Source organism: Mirounga angustirostris, unplaced genomic scaffold, assembly GCF_029215605.1.
Source record: "Mirounga angustirostris isolate CCGP_5_RB_7025 unplaced genomic scaffold, mMirAng1.0.hap1 SCAF_15, whole genome shotgun sequence".
Classification (NCBI taxonomy): domain Eukaryota; kingdom Metazoa; phylum Chordata; class Mammalia; order Carnivora; family Phocidae; genus Mirounga; species Mirounga angustirostris.
The window spans coordinates 73,388,377-73,411,887 of record NW_026991723.1 but is presented as its reverse complement, the minus strand read 5'-3'; the positions used below and the strand labels follow the sequence as shown (position 1 = coordinate 73,411,887).

Sequence of the window (23,511 nt, the reverse complement as noted above, 5' to 3'; positions counted from 1 at the left end):
CTCTCTAAAAAAGATTAAATTAAAATTAAAAAATAAAAAGCTTTAAAAAGAAAGATCAGAAAATATCAAGTGTTGGTTAGAATGTGGAGAAATTAGAACCCTTGTGTACATTTGGTGGGATTATAAAATGGTACATCCACTATGGAAAACAGTATGAAAGTACCTCAAAAACTAAAAACAGAATTACCATATAATCCAGCAATCCCACTTCTGGGTTTACATTAAAAAAAAAAAAAAATGAAAACAGGATCACAAAGAGATATTTGTACATCCATGTCCACTGCAGCAGTATTTATAATGACCAAAAGGTAGAAGCAAACATCCACCAGAAGATGAATGGATAAAGAAAATGTGACCTATCCATACAATGGAATATTACTCAGTCTTTAAAAAGAAAATCCTGTCTCATGCTACAACCTGGATGAACCTTGAGGACATTATTCTAAGGAAATAAGCCAGTTACAAAAAGACAAATACTATATGATTCTATTTATATAGGGTATCTAAAAGAGAAGTCTCATACTTTTAAAGACACAAAACAGAATGGTGGTTACCAGGGGTGGGGGGGGGTGGAGGGAGTGTCTGCTAAGGGGAACGATGAGTTACCTTTGGGGTAATGAACATTCTGGAATTAGAAACAGATGACGGGGTGGGCGAGGCACCTGGGTGGCTCAGTCCTTAACTGTCTGCCTTCGGCTTGGGTCATGATCCCGGGGTCCTGGGTTCGAGCCCCGCATCGGGCTCCCTGCTTCTCCCTCTCCCACTCCCCCTGCTTGTGTTCCCTCTCTCTCTGTGAAACAAATAAATAAAATCTTTAAAAAAAAAAAAGAAGAAAGAAACAGGTGACGGTTGCACAACCTTGTGAATATACCAAAACCACCACACTACATGCTTTTAAAAAATGGATTTTATGGTATGTGATTTCTATCTCAATTTTTCTTTTGAAAAGCAACTACGCCTGAGGCACCTGGGTGGCAAAGCTGGCTAAGCGTCGGCCTCTTGGTTTCGGCTCAGGTTGTGATCTCAGGGTCATGAGAGGGAGCCCAGAGTCAGCTCCACACTCAGTGGGGAGTCTGCTCGAGATTCTCTCTCTCCCTCTGCCCTTCCCTCCGCTTGCGTGCTCTTTGAAAATAATTTTTTTTAAAGATTTTATTTATTTGACAGAGAGAGACACAGCGAGAGAGGGAACACAAGCAGGGGGAGTGGGAGAGGGAGAACCAGGCTTCCCGCGGTGCAGGGAGACAGATGCAGGGACTGGATCCCAGGACCGTGGGTGGGATCATGACCTGAGCCAAAGGCAGCTGCTTAACCGACTGAGCCACCCAGGCATCCCTAAAATAAGTAAATAAATTTTAAAAAATAAAAATAAAGTAAAAAATTAAAAGCCTTAGAAAATCTACAGTTTAATTTTTGACCTGTTTCTCCCGAAATTTGTTTTGTTCTTGCCATGATGATTCGGCCAGTCACTAAAACCTGTGACTCAAGAGTCTCCCCCGTAAGTAATCTCCTACTGTTTGCCTAGCGCACGCACCTCAGAGCTGCTCTGGAAGCAGGGCTGACTTACTCTTGCAGACTCCCCGCCCCCAGCCGGGGGCCACGGCTGAAGCTCTGGGCCCAGCTGATTGGTCTCAGGCTGGGTATACGACCCAAGCCATGTCTCCCTGAGATTCTTCCCTGTGTAAGAGACTGACTCCCTCTCTGGAGGCACAGCTGTAAAATGGGAGGAATGGGAGCTGCCAGTTGCCCCGCCTCCCTCCCTCCTGGAGAAAACTGCTCTGGAGCATGAATCTGACCCTCGGGAACATTCAGACCCCTGCTTCCAGCTCACTCCTGGGGTTAAAGTGAGCCTGCCCATAGGTTCACCTTTTTTGCGTAATTTACTGAAAGCCTGATCTGTAACATTTGCAAACAAAACTCCTGAGCAATACACTCCCTGAAATCAGTGAGTCAAACTCCACCAAAACTGCCTCCCCCAACCTTCTGCTCCAACAGTCTTCTCCCTAGACTCCCAGCCTCTTGACTCCACCCTATCCCACTCCAGCCCCAGCTAGAGGCTCAGTCACAGGGACCTAACAAGTATGGCCCTAAACCTTCCCTGCTTAAAATACAAACTGGCCTCCCAGTCCCGTGGGATAAAGCCCTCGCCGTCTGCCAATACAGACCTCCATCTGCCCACCCCCTCCCTCTCCAGCTGCACGACACAGCCACCGTCTCCTGGGCCATTCCTGCAACCAGACATTGCCCAGCTTTGGCACATGCTGGTTTCTCTGCCCCGGGTACTTTTCCTTGCTCTGTCAGCTTGCTAAAACATCTACTTCTCCATTCTCCACCTCAAACATCATCTCCTTTGGAAAAGCCACCGTTCTCCTAAGCACGCTCACTCCCTACTTCCAACCCTGTACCTTACTTTCACAGTAACTGTAGTGGAGACGGCTGGTGCCCCAATCACGTCCCCTCGCCCTGACCAGTCCAGGGCCCACTGGCCTGACTTCCAACCGCCAGCACGTGCATTTCTTGGTCTGATTGCTTCTCCTACTTTGCCCACCCACGGCGCAGACTGCAAAGTGCCTGGGGATTCAATGCCCAAACGCGCCGTCCATGGCCTGCTCAACCAATGACTGATAAAGGCTGCGGTTTGGAGACCCGGGCGGCCTCACCCCGGGTGTGGACAGCCGAGGCGTGTGTTCTGTACAGGCTCCGAGGGGTGTCAACTGGTTCGGTAACTTACCTTTTTCTGGTGCCTTCCCTTCCCTGTCTCACTTTCCTTCACCCCTCCAATAAACTACTAGCAGTTAAATTCTTTCTCAGGGTCAGCTTCTAAGGCGATACAAACACCCAGCATTTTCTTTCTTTTTTTTTTTTTTTTTAAGATTTTTATTTATTTATTTAACAGAGATAGAGAGAGAGCACAAGTAGGCAGAGCGGCAGACAGAGGGAGAAGGAGAAGCAGGCTCTCCGCCGAGCAGGGAGCCTGACGCGGGGCTCGATCCCAGGACCCTGGGATCATGACCCGAGCCGAAGGCAGCCGCTTAACCGACTGAGCCACCCAGGCGCCCCAAACACCCAGCATTTTCACAGTATTTACTATATGCCAGACACTATTCCAAACATGCGTTCCACCTTCAGAACATCCCCGTAAAAATAACCCAAAATTTAGATAAGGGGACACCGAGGCATTACAAGGGTAAGAAACTTGCCCAAGGCCTCAGAGCCAGTAAATATATGTAACATTTTTCACATTCGATTGTAACCATCTCTTCTCCACTAGACCAAGAACCTCTTGAGGGAGGTTCCTTTTTATCTTAATCTTTCTCACTGTCCTCAGCATCTAGCAGAGCCAGGCACACAAGCACATGCTTGAGACATGAAGGTTTTTTAAAGAGCCTGCACTCTGCTCCCCAACCGTTGTGTGTTCTTCTTGCCTCTGTGCCTTTACTCAAACAGGAGTTTGAGGAACACCTCTCCTCAGATCCCTCTTGCCCTGGTCCACACACCGTCACGCCGTCCACACACACACAGAACAGCATCCTGACTACTGCTCTGGCAGCCAAGATGAGCAATTCTGTGGGGTGAGCGGAGGCAAGACTGCATATAACCCCTCTAATATCTAATAAACAAACCCAATTACTCATACACGAATTAGTGCACCTTTGCCAAGCTGTTTTGTATTTTAACACAAAACGTCTGTCTTCTTCCCTGTAACCTTTACTAATACTCAAGTCTCCCCTATCCTAAATGTCTTCGCTCACCCCTGTTTTTCCCCCAAGCCAGTACCCTTCTTATAACCCAAGCGCTACAACCCCTGCCTTCCATGTGATCGTCAACGTCCGCATCTTCCGCGGCCATCTTTAGCTGGATCTATTGGGGTTGCGTGTCTATATGCTAAGGAAGAGCTTCCCAGAAGCAGCATCTGGGCTAAGCCTTGAACTCTGAGTAGGCTTCCAAAGGTGGGCTCAGACCACCTCTGTCCTGACTCCTGACCTCAAACTGCACCCTAATCATCTTCACACTTCCTGCTCACACTCGCTTCCCAATCTGTGCGCGCCCTCTCTGTGAGGGCGCCAGTCATTCCCACTCTACCAAAGCGAGTCATCTTTATGTTTTCTAATCTTTCTTCTTGCAGGCCGCGACTCCAACTGAAACCAGGCCAACGCTTTCCTACCACCTCTCTTGCTGCCAGCCCCACCCCACCCCAAGCACTGACCACACGGTCCTCTGCCCAAAAACCCTCTAGGGTTGACTCCTGCCTGAAGAATAAAAGCTAACCTCCACATCACCGCATTCAAAGCAGTCTTGGGTCTGCTGACTCCTCTCTCACTAATCCCCACCTCCAGACCCTCAAAACCCATCCCAACACATGACGCGACTCAATCCAATTCCAGCGGGCACAGGTCCTTCCCATCTCAGGAGCTTTGCTCAGGCTACTCCCTCAGCCCGTGATGCTTTCCTCCACCTCGTACCAGAAAGGCTCCTCAAACTTCAAGGACCCGGTGAAAACACCACCTCGGCTGCCTTAGCTGATTTTCAGACATACACCCCAACAGTGGGGCTGACCGATAGGAACTAAGCACCCCTTCTCAATATTCAATATTCTCAAAGTAAAATTCAATTTTTACTTCACATTTTAAGGTCAATGTATCTATCAGTCAATTTTTTTTTTTTTAAGTGGCAAGTGACAAACCCAACTGAAAAGAGTGTCAATAAAAGGGAATTCGTGACCTCCTGTAACCAAGAAGCAGTGCTGGCTTCGGGCATCACCGGCACAGGGGGGTCCAGGATTCAAGTGACCCTCAGGGCCTGTCCCCCTTTCTCTCCTAGCTCTCCTCTCTGACCTCTTCTTAAGCAGCCCCTCTCCACATCGCAGCAAACAGAGGTTCATAGTCTAACAGAAAGAGATACTCTTTCCCCCAGCATCCATCTGAGTAATCTAAGAAAGACAGTTTGGCTCTCCTAGAGTCCCATGTCCACCAAGAAAGATATTTTGGCCAATGGAAGATATTGATGAAAGACCAGAAGACAGGATGAGAAGAGAAGCCAAGGTGCTTCTCCCCCTGCCCCGAGCCTTTTGTTCTGGTTCAGAGAGCGTCCCTGGCAGCAGCTGCTTCCTCTCCAGACCTCCCCTCCTCTGTGGACCCCACACTTGGGGAGCCGCCCCGCCATGGTTCTAGTTCCCACAGAAGCTCCTGGATGTTAACATCACCCCCTCCCGTTGACCCTCCGGCCCTGAGGGTAACTGCAGTTTCTTGCTGTCGCTACTCTCTTAACCTCACCATCTCCTGGTTGACTTCTCATGTCTTCCATTGCCTATGTAACTAGCTCCCTGTGCCACAGCCTTTCAGTTTGAAATACCTACAGAGGTTTTTCACCCTGACGGGACCACAACTGATACAGACATGGACAAAGAACAGGCAGAAATGTGAGGGGCGATATGGAGAGTACGACCCCTAGGAATAACCACCATCACCACTGCATGTTTACTAAAGGCTCACTACGTATCAGGCACTACTCTAAGTACGAACTCCCCAGATCCTCACATCAACCCTGTGCTAGAGGTGCTTCTCTCATTCCCTCTTTGCAGATGAGGAAACTGAGGCTCAGAGAGGTTAAATAACTTGCTGTCACAAAGCCTGTAGGTAGGCAGAGCTGGGATTCAAACACAGACAGCCAGGCTCTGGAGTGCCAAGGACAAAGTGTTTCCAGGAGGGAACTCAACAGCATCAAGTGCCAGGTGGAAGAAGAAGTCAGGATAGACGAGGATGGTGAAGGGGCTACTGGATTTTGCAAGAAGGAAGTCACGAGTAAAGTCAGAAACCAGACAGCAGTGGGCTGAGGAGTTAGCAAGTAAGACAAGCAGGGCAGACCATTCCTTCAAAAAGTTTGGCTGTGAAGAGGAGTCAGTCACAATATAGATCATGAGATGGGGAAGAAGAGAGCCTCACAGCAGAATTTTCTTTACCTCTGGTTAGCTTTACAAGCGAGGGTGACCTGAGCATGTTTAAATATTGATGGAATGAGCCAGGCGAGAGGGAGTGTGAAGACACAGGAATGAATGAGGGTGATGAACAGAGCAAGGTCTCTGAGAGGCCAGACGGGGCGGGCCACACAGTCCAGGAGCAGCCTAGAATCCCTTCCACGGCAACTGGGGGCAACCAAGAAATGATGGCTACGGATTCAGATCATTTCGTAGTCTGGAAAAAGGAAGTTCTTTTATAGTGGTTTCTGTCTTCTCATCAGCAGAACTGGAGGGCGGAGTAGAGGGGCGGGAGGTGTGAGGAACAGAGTGAAGCTTCAGACCAGCCATGGCGCACAACGGGAGCGTCTGTGCAAAGAGAGGAGCGCCCAGCGCCACTGAGGCCCCAGCTGGGGCTGGTACCCATGAACTGACCCTGGCAGTGATTCTCAAGGTGTGCTCACACCCTAGGTGTAGGCAAAAGACCTGAACCCATGGAATGATTCAGGCTGGGTGTAAAGAAGGAGAGCAAGGGAATGGAGGACAGGAAGTGGCAGGAGGAGCTGATGAGATGAGCCATGCAATGTGAAGGAGGGAGGTGAACAGGTGCAGTCGGTACTTGCTGACTGGGAAGAGGGGAAGGCAAGAGAAGATGCTATCTCAAGGCATTATCTCAAAGCCCAACCATTCTGGGTATTAGAACGCAAGGGTGTGGCCGGGGGAGGGCAGCTGGACTGAAAAAGAGGTCAAGGTGTGTAGAGATAAAGTTAAGAAGCCCATAGCTTTGAAGGTCTGAACAGAGTCCCTTGAGGGGAGGGCATGATTGTAGAAGACCATGAATTGAGGTCTAGAGATTTTTTTTTTTTTAAGATTTTATTTATTTATTTGAGGGGGGGGTTGGGGGAGGGAGAAGCAGGCTCCCCACTGAGCAGGGAGCCTGATGCGGGGCTCGATCCCAGGACCCCGGGATCATGACCTGAGCGGAAGACACACGCTTAACCGAATGAGCCACCCAGGCGCTCCGAGGGCTAGAGATTTTAATGAATGAGAGGCAGGGGTGTTAGAAATGAGAGGGAGCGGAAAGGTCGTGGAAGTCCTGTAAAATGGACGTTTGTTTCTGCTTGTCCCCCATTCATTCATTCCTCCTTCTATTAGCAGCCTCCTGAATCTGCTTTGGAAACCACCTCCATCCTCCCCAGCCACACAGGGAGCTTCTAAGATACTAACAATATTCTCTTAAGCTGCGGGGTAGGAGGAACATGAGTATTTATTGTTCTTTAAACTGTAGAGATACATTTTATTCTTTAAACATTTTATGTACTTTATATGTACATTTCACAATTCAAACACACAGACCTACAAAAAATTTCCTTTCTCCACTCTCCAAAGATAAGGACCTGGTACAGGTCTGGGCAATCAGAGTTAACAAAGCTTGGTTTCAGTGCCTGACCCAATTTAGGCTCATGAGACACCAGCCCAGGGCTTTGGCCAGAGCTATCAGGAAAGAGACACTCTTTCTGCTGAAATTGTGAGGTTTATTTGTAGAACATATCCCTTCGCTAGCTTGAGGATAAAACTAACACCTAAGAAAGCAGAGCCAAGAGACGGAGGGTGACAGATTTCCGATATCATTTGAATACCTAGTTCCAGCCACTCCTGAAGCCGAATTACCTGGGGCTTTTCAAAAACATTAAAGCCAGGAGATTTTTTTTTCTTCGCCAGTTTGCATTTGGTTTATGTCCTTTTAACTAAAAGGAAACAAATTTCAGCAGAATAGCCAAATAAAGGGTTCTCAATTCAACAGCCTGTGTGACGCTTTTCAACACACAAGTCAAATCACGCCCTCCTTCTGCTCAAGACTCTGCAGTGGCACTCACAGAAAAGGCCAACATTCTCAGGGTGGCCTATGAGGCCCTACACCATCTGGACCCTCCCCTCTCTGCTGTCAGCCTACAACTCTCCATTGTCCACTCTGCCTCAGCCATAGTGGCCTCTGGGCTATTCCACAACACACCAGGCAGATGCCTGCAAGCCTCCGCTTTGGCTGTTCCTTCCACCTGGACCCGCCTCCAGACCTCCACTCGCTAACTCCCTCCCTCACCTGCTCCACGTCTCTACTCAAAGCTCCAGTTCTCAGGAAGGTCTATCCAAATCCTCCTCCCACAGCCAGTGATCCTGAGCCCCCTCCCCAACCTACTTCTTCTCCCTTCCATAGCATTTATTACAGAACATAGGACGTACTCAGTGAGAAGTACCCAATGAGGGCAGGGGTCTTTAACCGGCTGACTCATCTCAAGTTCCTGGAAGAGTGCCTGTCTCATGATAGGCCCTCAAATATGTGGCTGAACCCATACAATAAGCTGGGCCAAGAGCTTGGTTTGTAAAGGGCCGTGGGGAGAAAGGACACTGACCCCCATCTCCTGATCCTGATATAAGTGGAATAGATAAGGAAAAGACACCTTTGGAAGAAGTAGCCACCGAAGAGGGCAGGAAGTAGGCAGAAGAGTTCAGTGAAGAGGCTGCGGGTGTGGAAAGGAGAGTTAACCACAGTTGGGGCTTGAGTGGGCTTGGTGTCTGAGTGTTGGGAGGCACACAGAAGTTGGAGGCTGAGTCAGGGAGAAGCAGCCCTGAGTGGTTTGCAGATGAAAGTAAAAAAAGAGTCAGGCCAAGTGGTTTATTTACATTCTAGGTGGAGATGAAGGATGAAGTGACAGAAGGCCTGGTGGGTTCATCAGGCATGAAAAGAATTAGTCCTAGCAACCCTTGGAAGAAGGATTCTCCCGTAACTCCAAGGTTTGAATGATTTTAGAAGTTAGTGGATGAAAAAGCCATCATATTTGATTGTTGTTTCCTTCTCCAGCAAGCATCCCAGACGCCATTCAGAAGTGTGTGCTGGACCAAGACACGAGGCTTCCCCGTTCTTGGCAACATCCTGGGCCCACAGAAAGCAATTCCCCTCTGCGTCATACAACAGCCCTGTGCCATGAGCAGCCTGTCAAACCCTCATTCTCCAAGCTCAGAACTGACTCTGAACCAGGCATCCAGGGTCACAACTCCATTTTCCAGAAAGGCGAGAAAACAGGTTTCTTTTCAAAGACAGATCACAGCACTCAGCTTTCCTACCTGTCCTCCAACGACCCCCGCGCTGCATGGGCAAAAGAAGGAGGCCAAACAGAAGGCTTCCTTCCACTGGTCCTGACTCACCTTGGTTGAATGCTAGCCTCTCTCTACAGAAATTTCTCCACAGTCGCTAGAACACACGTGCATGCCAAGATTCAAGGAAAATGTTACTTCCAGTCAGGGAAAGAAATTACATTATTTAACCTCTAAGGAAAAGTGGCTTACTATAAATCAGGCCCTTGGGAGTGATGTCATTTTGATGCTTCTTACAGCTGTAAGGAGACTTATTAAATATTCAATAATTAATAATAACGGCTTCAAGATGGTCTTTCTCACGAACTGTCCCTGTAAAGGAAGCCAGCAGTATTTAGACTTGGGCCTGAGTTCCCACCCACCAACAAGATCTTAGTGGTACAGGGCGTTTGTCCTCCCTGTACTTATTAGTAAAATGCCCATATTTCTGAGACAGGTATCCTCCAAGAGTGGATCATTAAGCAAATGTTTTTTGGGTTTTTTTTTAAGATTTTATTTATTTATTTGATAGAGAGAGACACAGGAAGAGAGGGAACACAAGCAGGGGGAGTGGGAGAGGGAGAAGCAGGCCTCCCATGGAGCAGGGAGCCCGATGCGGGGCTCGATCCCCCGACCCCGGGATCATGACCTGAGCCGAAGGGAGACGCCTAACAACTGAGCCACCCAGGTGCCCCAAATTAAGCAAATGTTTAAACCAGTGGGGGCACCTGGCTGGCTCAGTCGGAAGAACATGTGACTCTTGATCTCAGCATCATGAGTTCGAGTCCCACACTGGGTGTAGCGATTACTAAAAACTATAATAATCGTAATAGTAATAATAAACACAAAATTTTTAAAAAATAAATAAAATAGCCATCAGTGGCAACCAGCGTTCAAGATGGCTCCAATATTTATACCTCCTGGTATTTATACCCTCTTCCCACTTTGTACTAGCATTGGTCTGTGGCAGAATGATGTCACTTCCAAGATTAGATTATACAAGAGTGTAGCTTGAGTCCTGGGATCTCTTGCTCTCTTAGACCACTTGTTCTGGGGGGAAAAAAGCTGCCGTGTCCAGCAGCCCTATGAAGAGGAACTAAGGCCTGCCAACAGCCGAGTGAGTGAACGAATCCTCCCCCAGCCCAGACTTCAGATGACTGAAGCCCTGGTCAACACCTTGACTGCTACCTCAAAAGAGACCTGAGGTCAGAACCACCCAGCTAAGCTACTCCTAGGTGACACTGTTGACCCCCACACACTATTTTCAGGTGCTAAGTTTTGGAGTAATTTGTTAGACAGCAATAGATAATTAATTCACTATCCTGAGAAGGAAATCAGAAGGTTTAACTTGGGTCCCTGTCCTACATGCATGTAGGAACAATGTCTCGGTCTAGAAGAAAGCAACAAATTATTCATTCAGTCACTCAACAATTGCTTATTGAATGTCAAATATGCACAAGGTATTTCCAAGCAACATAACCCTTCATATCACTTATTATCTATAAAATAAAGAGAAATAATCACAAACAGCCTCCCCCCCCACACACACACACACTTCAAACTGCTCAATCCATTGGTTTCATTAGCTTTTCAAGCCTTTTTGCTCCTAATGCTCTACTCCCCACTCCTGGCTTTCATAAACTCTTTTATGAAGGTACATCAAGTTCCCCTCCATAGCTATTTTGAGTGCTCGGTGCACTAATACTCATTTTTATTGTACCACATGCCCTCCCATCTATCGGGGAAAGAATTGGGTCCTCTAATCCCATCTAATATTGGGACTAGGAGGAATTCATTTAGTATTTTACCGGGAGGAGGGACTCCTAATTACAAGTGTTAAGAGCAATTCTAATTTCTGCAATTAATGAGTAGGTGGCCACGGCAGCGCTGACAGAATCACAGCTCAAGCTCTGGTCCCAGCTGAAATGGAGGGGTAGGAGGATGCCGCCCCTTACCCTTCGCTGGACTCTGCTCTCTCAAAGCAACACCAGGATTATGCTGCTCTAAGAAAATCAGGAGCCTCCTTCTGCACAAAGAAGGTCAAAGGGCGAGCTTTCTTTCCATCAACCACAAAACGGGCCTCTGCCGAAGCTAACCAGTGTGGAGGGCCGTCAGAGGTGAACCTAGCCCCGGAGAGAAAACCACAGCGAGACTCTCCCCTCGCCGGCCAGGGTCTGAGTCAGGTGACCCCGCAGGGCACACAGCAAACCTAAACAAAGATCACTCCCCACATGACAGAGCGTGGGGAAAATGACTCTGGCAGTTAGACCAAGGCTGCCAGTCCTACCACGGAAAACCATTAACTCTTGCTCCTTTGCAGTCCCAGGAAAGTGGGGGAGCTACAAGTTACCCGACAGCTCAGCCTTCGGGGATGCACCTGGAGGAATTCGGGACCCCATCCCAGGACACACGCGCCGGCCACCGCACACCCGCCACCGGCCCCACCACGCGGGCAGGACCCCTCCCCACCAGCTGTCACTGGCGCCCGCCCCCTCGCGGCTACGACCCCGCGGGGGCGGCAGGGACGGACGCTTTTTCGGAAGGCTCTGGGGCCCAGGGCCCGCCCGCCCCCGGGTTGGGGCGCCAGGGTGGGCGCGGCGCGGCGCCGGTTGGGAGCTCCGGGTCCACCATCCCCGAAATTCGCCTCGCGGTCCCCAAGCCCCGCGCGCCCCACCTTGTCGCCGAAGCTGCGGGCCATCAGCAGGTCCGGGCTGGGCGTGCTGTCGCCGCCCACGGCCTCCTCGCTGCTGGAGCCGGCCAGCGGGTGCGGCATGTCGAGCAGGGAGTGGGGCCCGGTGGACGGCAGGCCCTTGGGGGGCCCGCCCGACATGGCGCGCACGGCTCAGGACGCGCCGCCGCCGCTTCCTCCCGTGCCCGCCGCGGCGGGCTACCTCAGCGCCCGCGCCCAGGCCCGGCTCGGCCGCGGTCGGTCGGAGGCCCTCCACCAGCCGGGCCGGCAGCCGCCGCCGCCGCCGCCCGCCGGCTCGTCTCTGGCGGCGCGGGGCCGGGCCGGGCTGCGGCCGGGCTGGGCTGGGCTGGGCTGGGCCGGCTGCTCGGGTCCGCGCGCCCCGCTCCGCGCCCGAGCCCGCCGCGGTTCGCTCGCACCTTGGCCGGGGGCGCCCAGCCCGCTCCGCCACGCCGCCCAGCCCGCTCGCGGCCCCGCCCCCGCGGCGCCTCGGCCGGCCCTGGAGGGGGAAGGAGGCGGGAGCCGAGGGGAGGAGGCCGGAGGAGGGAGGGGAGGGGACGAGGAGGCGCGCCCGAGGCCCCGCCCCTGCCCGCCGCCCGCCGCCCGCCGCCGCCGCCCCGCAGGAAGTGCGCCCTGAGCCCTCGGCCGCTGTCCTCCGCGTGGCCAACCTCGCCTCCGAGAGGCCGCCTTGAGGGGGCCGCGCGCCGTCCCCAGACACATGTTTAACGGGAATCAGCGGTGGAAAAGGACGTTGAGCATCCTGTTCCATTCCACCCGCGTTTACTGAGGCGTCCGCGGGAGCCACGCGGGGGGCGGGGGGGGAGGTCTGGGGCCCGCACATGAGTGGGGATCTTCTGGCCTCGAAGATGACCCAAAATGGAATTTCGCCGCGTATTATCAGAAGGGCATGAAAGGCTCTGAGGCGCAGAGGAGCTGGAGGACCTGGGGTGGGGAACCCAGACGGGAATTCAAGGAGGCAGCGGGAGGTTTCTTCCCGTGCGCGGCGACATCCCCAGGCCGTCTTGCTTCTGCAGGGAAGCCCACTTCGTGCAAGGGTAAACCTCAGTGAGCGTCAGAAAAGAAAGACAGGGAACGCTACAAATGATGTATGATTCAAACTCACACCTTCACCCAACTGCCTGTTGAGAGAACCGTATTTTTCATGCGTTTGTGCTTCCTTTCCAGGCCTGTGGATGAGCGGAATTCTCATTTTTATTTGTTAGCAGAGTGGAAATAGTTAAGGCATTACATGAGCTCTTTGGGGTGGAAGTTCACCTCCTTTTCCCACCGTACCTGTCTTTGAAGCTTCTTTCCTTAGGACCGAGTCAGTAGAGGGCATGAGCCCGCACAAGAACTGATGGATGGCTTCTAGCAAAGTAGAGAGTAGGGTGGCCCACTGTGAGGGTGTACTTTTTCCTGTCGATTTCCAGCCTCTTTAGGTTTGTCCGGTTTCACCTGACAAATTTTGCAGTTGGAATTCACCGTGTTCTCCGCCACACCTTTATCGCGAAACGAGTAATACTTCAGCAGGAGGAGAATGCTGACCCAGAATATCGCTCAGAGACTCACTGAGCTTCAGAGACCTTCCCTTATTTACCCTGGTGTAATTCGCTGGGCCTTAGCCCTCAGGTTATCTTTTCTCTCCCCAACATGGCTCTGCCTTGGTTGGGGAGAATAGGATTCAGAGGGCACTGGGAACAATTTTAAATGCTGCGTCTATCTACCTCACAAGAATGCCAATGTCTGGTCCTCCTAGAGGTGGGTAAAATTAATACTTTTATATTCAAGGGCTGCTTACAACTACTACCGAACCTATTAACTGTTCTTATTAGCACCAAAATAAATAGCATGGATATAACTAGAAATGAGGGTTCTGTAGATGGATAACATTGGTGTCTCTTCCGGAATAGGATTATTTATTTTAACAAGCAGCCCACCTTAACATAATAGAGAGCTTACTTTATGAAGACTCTGCTCAGCTTTCTCCTCAGGTCACCAGGGAAGAGTGAAAAGAGAACCACATTTGGATTCCTGCTTAGTCACAAAAGTGGGTGACCATGAGCAAGTTACCTAACCTTCATGAACCTGTTTCCTAACCTAGAAAGGAGGAGGGAGCAGGTAATAATAGTTGCCTTGGTGGTTGTTGTGGAATAATATATTCGGTATGTAACATTCCTAGCAAAATGCTGGTGTGGAAGTGACATTTCCTAAATGTGAATTCCCTTTCTCTCCCTCAGCTTTTCTCTACTATTGTTACAAAACGATAATCCTAGAGTTTTCATAACTGAACATGCTGCCCTCCAAACTCTTCTACTTGCTTAGTTTGGATCAGAGTACCATTTTTCTGTGCTCCTACCAAAAATAAACACCCCCCCAAAAAAACCCAGAGTTCCTAAAAGGCCATATGAAAGACTTTATTCATTTATTTTCCGGTTTCCTGGTTGGTCAATGGCATCTGGCCACCATGATCTGGTGGGTAGTCATCAAAACTAAAGAAAGTGAACTTGTATGGAAAACATTTTGGTATAAAGTTTCCACCATTCAAATTTAGCCCAGGGCTGCCTATTCATACTCACCACTTCCTGTTGTATTTCAGTGTTCCTTGTGGTGGGAAATTGTCCCTGAAATAACATTAAGTGTCCTAGAGTATGTGGCTACACTTCTACCGAAAGCTTTCAGAGCAACATGGTGGGAAGGAAGAAACGTGAAGTTTTTATATCTGAACAGAAGTTTGTAGTGTTTATTGGAATTTATGGAGGGAAGCTTGTATCTCTAGGCCTGAGTTGTGAGGAAGAATGCACTGGATGTTATATGCCTGGGGATATGGGGGAGATGCCACCAGATCCCAAGAACACAGGATGGGATGGGGCCTTGCACCATCCACAGGGAATCTTAGGCACTTAGGAAGGCACCTTTCAGGAGACGGGGCCTCGGACCCCAGAATTTGGCAAGTTTGCCAAGCTGGAATCCTGTAAACCTCACTAGCAAGTCTATTGGGGCTTTCCACGAGCACCCAGTCTTCAAACCTCAGAAACAAAGCAGAGTCACAACAAAGCATTCTCTCTTTCTTTCCCCTGGTACAGCATGTGCTTAGGCCTTATTCATGTTTGTGTTAGCTGCTTATCCTCTCCTGGTTTTTAATACAATCGTAGCTTTATTTTATATGGCATCCCAAACCCTGCCTCAAAATACCACCACCACTTCTGAAGTGGACGGCTGAGGAGGACAAAGGAGGTTTTCAAAGAGCATTCAGGGTGACATGTAGAAAGCCACAGAAGGCTGTCTCAAACAAGAGGGGCCACTGAGAAGACACCATCGCCAACACAGGCAAAATTGTGAGGACAATTTAATTCAGCCAATGATGGCGCAGGAGAAAGCAAGAGCCAGCAGGTCCACTTGAGGCCAGGATCTGAAGAGTTTTGCAAACAAGAAATTGGACCTTGCCCCAGAACCAGCAGAAAGGCTTGTGGGTAAATGGTAGGATCGTATTATGCTTCCATACCGAAACTCCTGGCCCCCAAAGCATAGAGACCCTGGGGCATTGGATAGTGCAACACAGACCATGGAGTTGGTGCCTCCGATCCACCTGTGAATTTGTCAAAATGCAAATTTTTAGACCTCACCCAAGAGATTTTGATTCTGGGCTGGTCCTGGAATCGACATTTTTCAACAGCCCCCCACCCCCACCCCCCACCCCGAGGTGATGCTGATACTGATCTATAAACTATACTCCGAGAAACACTCTCTGAGCTCCACCCATTTCTCTAAACCTAAGATGACATTCCAAACCACCTTTGGTAAACAGCACTTTTAAGTGCTTACTTTGGAGAAATTTCCTGTTTGCTGAAAAGTTTCTTAAAAGACAAAATTCTCTTACAAAATTCTATTATAGTGACCTTCTACCCTAAACTTTTATGGTTCTTTTTATGGAGCTTCTACCAGGTGCTTAAAATTTGGGAGAAGAGCATAGATGAACAAAACTATCCGTTGACAGATTCATTTCATAGCTCTGCCAGGGAGATGCCTCACCATGGAGTGGGTATTTTTCAGAGCCCCCCAAAAAAGTTCTTGGGATGGCCCTGCCAGCTTCAAGTCACTGGGCCTCATCGGGCCATCGCAGCGTCATTCGCCACCTTCACAAGGGGTACCTGCTACCGGGCTTTCTTCTCAAGCAGGCTCTGGAGGGCCCGGGGTGTTATGCATGCTGTTGCGGAGGCTGCCCATTAGAGAGGGTGAGCTGGAGGGCTGACAAGCGCTGGAAAACCCGGCACTGAGTCTCACTGGCCGTGAGAGGAAGGGAAACCTATTTACTGGCTGTGTGATCCAGGACAGTGTTTGGTTTCATCACCCGGCATGCTCCTTAAAAGGCATCTAGAAGGTAAACATCCAGACATCCTATGACCCAGTAGTTCCACTCCCAGAACACAGCAGAAATGCGTGTGTACATGCATCGAAGGATGGATGTGAGAATCTCTACAGCCGCGCTACTTATAATAGCCCAAACTAAAAACAATTTACATAACTGTCAACACTGGGAATGTTAGACAGCAATGACAGGGGAGGAACGGCATGGTGAGTGAATCTCACAACACAGTTTATTCAAAAAGTCATCCCTATGCCTAAGGCGGGGGGGTGGGGTGGGGTGGCAAACTCACGACCCCGAGATCAAGAGTCACATACTCCACCGACGGAGCCCGCCAGGCGCCCCTCACGAACGCAATGTTGAATGCGAGAAGCCAGATACAAAAGAGGGTCTACTTGGGGCTCCTGGGTGGCTCCGTCTTTTCAGCGTCCAACTCTTGATCTCAGCTCGGGTCTCGATCTCAGGCTCATGAGTTCAAGCCCTGCATTGGGCTCCACGCTGGGCATGGAGCCTACTTAAAAAAAAAAGAAAGAGTATCTACTTGATGACTCCCAATTGTCTAAAGTTCAAAAACAGGCACAACAAAAGTGCAGTTCTAGAAGTCAGAATAGTGTGACTTTCGTGGGGGTTTCTGGAGTACTGATAATATTGTTTCTTGATCTGGGGGCTGGGTTCACACAATGCATTTATGATCTGTGAGCCTTTATGTTAGGCTTTATTCAAAGTTTACATTTAAAAAAAAGGCAACTAGTCTATGCCCCTCACTTCATAAATGAGGAAGTTGAGGCCCAGAGATATTAAGTAACCTGTTCAAGGGCAATCAGCTAGTTCTAATGTTAAGTGCTTCCTTCCACTTGGATGCATAGGGCTTCACATGTAGGCTTGGGCAATACTCGTGTAAGTAAAAGGTAAAGGAGTGAGGGCAGAAGGAAGAAAAACGAGAAAGAGAGTGGTGTCAGCAGCTATTATGTACCTACCAGTCCCCGGGGCCCCTTTCCCCGCTGGTCGCCCTGTCTCTCTTCCCCCCTCCCTTGGAACGCAGGCTCGTGAGGGCCATCTTGTGGCCGTGAGCGGGAACATCCCCACTACTCGGGCATCCCTGAGCCGTGGCCCCTGACTCCAGGCTTCTTCGGTAAAAAGTAAACCTCCCTATGGTCTCAGGCAGTTGAACTGCGATCCCTGTGACACGCAGCTGAACTCATCCGTAGGGATTCAGAAGAAGGGGAATACAAGCAGGCAGGAGAGGGTCTCAGAAGAAAGCCCCCCCCTTGTGGGCAGCACCGTCCACAGCAGCAGCAACATCCCTCTCTGGCGTGCCTTCGCGAAGGGGGCAATACTGTCCCCGAAAGGGGTGAAAATTGGTTCTTGGGATCACAGTAGGGCAAAAAAGTCTTAGGGATTACAATGGTTTATGGCTCTCCAAAGCTAACCAACAAAATTTTATTCTTTAATATTTAACTTTTCGTGTTTGCGCAAATTGAAACCTACTTCACTTTTCCCCCTTAAGGGCTGTGATGAGGAAAAAAGATTAGGAAACACCTGCTCTCTCAAGCAGGAAAAGCTGTAAGACAGAAAAGGAATAGAGAGTTTCCGGCTTCCTAAGGCAGAGCTCCGGAGCCTTCCCAAAGCCTCAGAATTCCAGCAGCTCTTCCCAGAACCTTGGCCCAGGCTCGACCACCGTGATAGGTCTAGCCAGGCCTGCTCCTCCCAGGCCCTCCTGTCCTTTGTCACCCAGGTGATAAGGAACGTGCTGGCCCACAGTCTCGTCCGCATCATACAGAGGGAGGAGTCTGCGGGCAGGAGGCTTCATCTTTCTGCAGGACCTGTGGGCAGCGTAGCAAGATGGTGCCGGGGGCACAGGCAGGAAATTACACTCAGCACCCAGACTGTTGGTCCAGGGGAGGTGACTTGCTAAAGGCAGGGCTTCCCCCACACCACCATCTAGATAAGGTAATTGATCATGCGGATATGTCAGGTTCTCCGATTGGCAGAGCAGGAGGCTTGGTTTTTCCTCCTCGGGGCCTCTGGTGATGTGGCAGGCAGCCCACCGTCATTACCCACCCATGAAGAAAATGGCAGATTCAGGAAGCTGCTCTCACCACTTACCCATTAGTCTGATTCTCTCTGTTTGCTGGAATAGCAGCCTTTGAGTTGAGGGCAATAAATGGAAACTTCTAGAAGTTTTCTCTTGTGGACTTGCTCACTTTTTCCAAAATCAAACGCAGTCCTTTGGAAGATTCCTTGAACCACACTGTGCTACACTAGAATGAAGGTTCATTGAACTTCCAATTTCTAGTGCATGTGGTGTATCTTGGCTCCTCCAAGTCCGTATCCTTGGGAGGTTGTCCCAATCTACTCATTCAGCTGTTTCTTGTCATCAAGTCAAAGCAGACCTAAGTTCTTCCTAGGAAAAGCCACACATCCAGTCCCTCCGAGTGGTATCTTAGGAGGTTATTGATGATACAAGTAAAGTAATTTAACAGTGAAATGAGAGCAGAGTTGTAGCTTCACTTTGAACACGAGGTTTCTGTACAGTCTGAGGGTAAAGGTCTGCTCTGTTGATTTCAGTCTCTATCAGCACCAGTACTACCCAGAACCCTCTAGAGGGTTAATACATGGGTACATGGCCAGTGCTGTCTGGGGATCAGGAAACTTTAAGGGGATACCAAAAACTAAATCATGCTGCCACTCCCTTCATAAAAAAAAAAATCTACACAATCATAATTTGATATAGTAGCATAATTACTAATAGAATAATATTTTTTAAGCTATTGCCATCTGGACGGCTCCTGTAATTTTCCTGGAGTAGAGAGGATGCCTTTTATATTTGATAATAGCGCTGCTGATGGTGTTCTATCACATGGGTAAGAGAAGCTACACAGTGTCCAGTCCTTCCAGCTGAGACCCAGGGGCCCTTAGGCTGGTTGGGCAGGAAAAGATGGTAAGAGGAATATTTCTAACCTGCAGCTTCAGGGAGTACAGAAGTCATGAAATTGTGCAGAGTTGAGTAAAGTGAGAAGCCAAGATAGAAAAACCAGTGTAAGGGGTCTGAATTGGTCACTAAAGCAAGGGGGGTGGGTGGTAAAAGCAAGTGTCAATGGTGAAGAAAGGAACAAGGGTTCAAGAACTAGGAACAACAGGTCGAGAAAATAAGCCTCCTGGTGGTCCCAGAGCACCATCTTGGGGCAGGAGGGGATAAGAGATATCATCGTAACCCACTGAACTTGCTGGAATGGGAGGCATGGAGTGCCCAGGGCAGCCAGAATCAGCTATTCTGAAAGGCTTCTCTGAGCTGGCTGGAGAATTTGGACAAAGGAAATGACTTTTCAAAATTCATTTCTGACCCACCCACAAAATTTGTTCAAATTAAGCACTAGGTGGTAGAGGGGCACCAACTCTTTGGGAAAGCAGGATGCTTTCTTGGCCTAGATATATTCCCTCAGGAAGGATGTGGCTAGCAAAAATATTTCCCCCTCCCTTTTAATTAAAAAAAATTTGAGAATAATTTTAGATTTACGGAACAGTTTGCAAAGATAGAAGGAGAGTTTTCACATACTCCTCACCCAGCATCTTCTATTGTTAACACATTATATCATTATGGTACGTTTGTCATAAGGAGGCAACATTGGCATGTTACTATTAACCAAGTAAATGTTACACTTAATTGGATTGTATTAGTTTTCCTTAGTGTTTTCTGTTACAGAATCTTAACCAGGATACCTCATTACGTTGTGTAGTCATGTCTCTTAGCCTCTTCTGGTCTGTGGCAGTTTCTCACACTTTCCTTGTTTATGATGCCCTTGCTGGTTTTGAAAAATATCAACCAGGCATTTTATAGAATGCCCCTCAATTTGGGTTTGTCTGTTGTTTTTCTCGTGGTTAGACTGGGATTATGGGTTTGGGGCAGGAAGACCACAAAAGTAAAGTGCTATTCTCATCATATCATATCAAAGGTGCACACTATCAACATGATTTGTCATCATGATGTTAACCTTGATGACCTGGTCCAACTAGTGTTTGTCAGTTTTCTTCACTGTGGTTACTCCTTCTCCCCACCCCCACCCCTCCCCATACCGTAGTCTCTGGAAACACAGTGCTAAGTGCAGTTTGGCTCCTTTCTGACCTTTGTGGTTAGGACCCCATTTTCAACTCTTTATTTGAAAGAGAAAGTTATGTGGTCAAGGCAGGTCTCAAAGCATCACCTGAGCACCCATGTCATACCCTAAGCACTCACATGGGATGATCAAGACTCTGCCTTCCGGGAGTATTCTTCGTCCTTGCTCTCGTTCTTTGTTCCTGGCCCTCAAGGGTTTATCTTCCCCCCAAACCTGTTGAAAGAAACTTCTCTCTCTCAGATACACTAATCCTTTCCCAAAATCTAGTCAACAAGTGGGGTTCTACCTGACTAGTGATGAGGAAAAATTGAGAATGCATTCCAGATGAAGTAAAGACATAAATGTAAAAATAAAATATTAGCATAATGTTTAAAGAACCTGGGAGAGAGTAGAAACCTTAAGCCACACAGGAAACTGGATAGAAGTTGTAAAAGAAAAGAGAAATAGTTGACTACAGGAAAATTAAGAGAATTTGATACTAAAATGTCATATGTCAAAAGATAAATTGTGGTGGAGAGCGATAGATGAAGGGTATGAGATTTCCTTTGGGGGTGATTCAATGTTTTAAAATTGATTTTGGAAACGGTTGCACAACCTGTGGACATAGAAAGAACTACTGAATTGTATAGTTTAAATGGGTGAATTGATGGATATGTTAATTAGCTTGATAGTGATAATCATTTCACAATGTACACAGATATCAAAATATCACATTGTACACCTTAAATATATACAATTTTTTACATTTATTTATTTATTTTAGAGAGAGACAGCAGGTGCATGAGAGTCAGGGGAGGGGCAGAAGGAGAGAATCCCAAGCCGACCCCCAGCTGAGTGCAGAGCCCAATGCGGGGCTCCATCCCACAACCCTGAGACCATGACCTAAGCTGAAACCAAGAGTCAGGCACTCAGCTGACTGAGCCTCCCAGGCCCCCCTTAAATATGTACAATTTTTGTCAATTATACCTCACTAAAGCTGGAAAAAGAGAATATTAATCAATCAATGGGTAAATTATATGGTATATGAATTAGATCTCAATAAAGCTGTTACCAAAAAAAGACAAAGGATAGTCTGGAGAAAATTATCTGTAACACATATGACCCACTAGTATTAACATCCTTAAACACAGCCCCTACAAATTAATAAACTACCAAAAAATGGACAAAAGATCCCAGTCCAGGTACTCAAAAAAAAAAAAAAAAAAGGACAAAAGAGGGGTGCCTAGCTGGCTCAGTTGGTGGAGTGTGCAACTCTTGATCCCAGGGGTCATGAGTTCAAGTCTCACATCAGGCATAGAGCTTACTTTTTTTTTCTTTTTTAAAGAGCGAGCCAGCGGGGTGGGGGGGAGGGAGAGAAATAATCTTAAGCAGGCTCCATGCCCAGCACAGAGCCAGATGTGGGGCTCAATCTCAGGATACTGAGATCATGACCTGAGCCAAAATCAAGAGTCAGGGGCTCAGCAGACTGAGCCACCCAGGCGCCCCTAGAGCTTACTTTAAAAAAAATTTTTTTTTTAATGGACAAAAGAATGTAGATAGTCAATTCAAAGAAGAAGAAATACACATGTCCAGTATATATGTAAAAAAAATGTTCAATTTTACTAGAGATCTATGAAATGTCAATGAAAGCAAAAAGATACAATTTTCGCTTATCTTATTGGCAAACATCGAAAGACCAATAAATTATAATTAGGTGAGGATTCATGCTTTATGAAGCCTGAAATTTAAACAATTTGAGGGCCCTTTCCAAGCAAAATAATTTAAATTTTCATTACAAAACTTAGTACAAGGGTAAATATTTATTTAAAATGAGAAATCACCACAATGAGAAATGTTATGAATCTGATCGCAAATATAAAAAAAAATTTAAGTTACTTATTAACTGCCTGACACACCTCTACAACACTATCCTTCTTTTTCTTTAAAGATTTATTTATTTGAGAGAGAGAGAGCGTGCGTGAGCGGGGGGAGAGGCAGAGGGAAAGACCCTCAAGTAGACTCCCCGCTGAGCATGGAGCCTGACTCGGGGCTCAATCCCAACACCCGAGATCATGACCTGAGCCAAAATCAAGAGTTGACGCTAAGCGACTAAGCCATCCAGGCGCCCCTACATTACTTTTTTTCATAGTCTTTGGATGCATATTCCTTAAGAACTTCTTCATAAGACAACTATTTTATAACATTGTTTTCTATAGAAAGAATAGAAAGATATTGAAGTCTTTCCTCTAGCATGGCTGTTTGAAATTTGCGTTTTTATTACTGACAGTTTAGAGAAGTTTCTTTCAGCCCCAGATTTGTTGTTGGTAATGTGCTAAGATGCAGTCTGATACATTGACAGGCATAAAATACATGGCTTACCACCAAACAGACCTGCTGTTGGTACTGCTGTTACAAAGTTTTAACCTACAGACACAGGAATTCTTACTGTGTTTCACGTAAGTTCCAGGTGAGTTTGTAATTATATGTACCGCTTTACCAAGGATATCCCTGATGGAAGAGAAACACTTGCTTAGAATGCTATCACTTGGATGATGGGAAGAATTTTCTGCAAAGCCACTCCAAAGCCATACAAGCCAAGGGGAAGTGTGAAGGGAGGGAAATTTGGAGTGAAAAGGCACAGTTGTCTTAAATGGTTGTGGATAAAGGAACCTACTTTTTCAAATATTACATTAGTACATACCCCTGTGAGCACATTGCTGAGACTTCTCCCAAGGCCTGGGGCAGGGATTGGTAGCAGTATAGAGACACCTGGTCAAGCACAGAGCCCTGAAACAAGCTTCACCTGAAATCCGCCTCCACGTCCACTATTAGTAAGGGTACAGGAAGCCAACTGGGTGCCCTCAGTGTCAGCACAAACTTGTTTCACTACCAGAATAAAAGCACTAGTCCCTGAGGATATATGCGCAACGATGTTTACTGCAGCTCTGTTTGTAAAGGCCGAGAGAGTGGAAGCAACCTACATATACATCACCAGGGAAAAGGTTGAACAAATTATAGTACCTCCAGACTATATTATGCAGCAATAAAAAACTAGAGTTTTATGTATCAGAAGGTCTATGATAGGGGCGCCTGGATGGCTCAGTTGGTTAAGCGTCTGCCTTTAGCTCAGGTCATGATCCTGGAATCCAGGGATTGAGCCCCACATCGGGCTCCCTGCTCGGCGGGGAGTCTGCTTCTCCCTCTACTCCTTCCCCCTGCTTGTGCTCCCTCTCTCTCTCACAAGCTCTCTCTTTCAAATAAATAAATAAAATCTTTTAAAAAAAGA

At 48.0% G+C, this 23,511-nt stretch overlaps 1 protein-coding gene across 3 annotated transcripts in view; it reads right to left on the bottom strand.

Annotated features, from left to right (window-relative positions):
* SNX30 (sorting nexin family member 30) overlaps positions 1-12,171 on the bottom strand; it is a 112,116-nt gene extending 99,945 nt beyond the window's left edge. For 2 of the 3 annotated variants that reach the window (XR_006792196.3, XM_045882953.3), the window contains exon 1: positions 11,757-12,152. Coding sequence is in view for 2 of the 3 variants with exons in the window: in XM_045882953.3 (XP_045738909.1) it covers positions 11,757-11,912 (156 nt within the window). In the remaining variant the exon portion in view is untranslated. Of the gene's footprint in view, positions 1-11,756 lie in introns of all 3 variants that reach the window. The other variant, XM_064579397.1, reaches the window with a different exon arrangement.
* Positions 12,172-23,511: the final 11,340 nt, after the last annotated feature.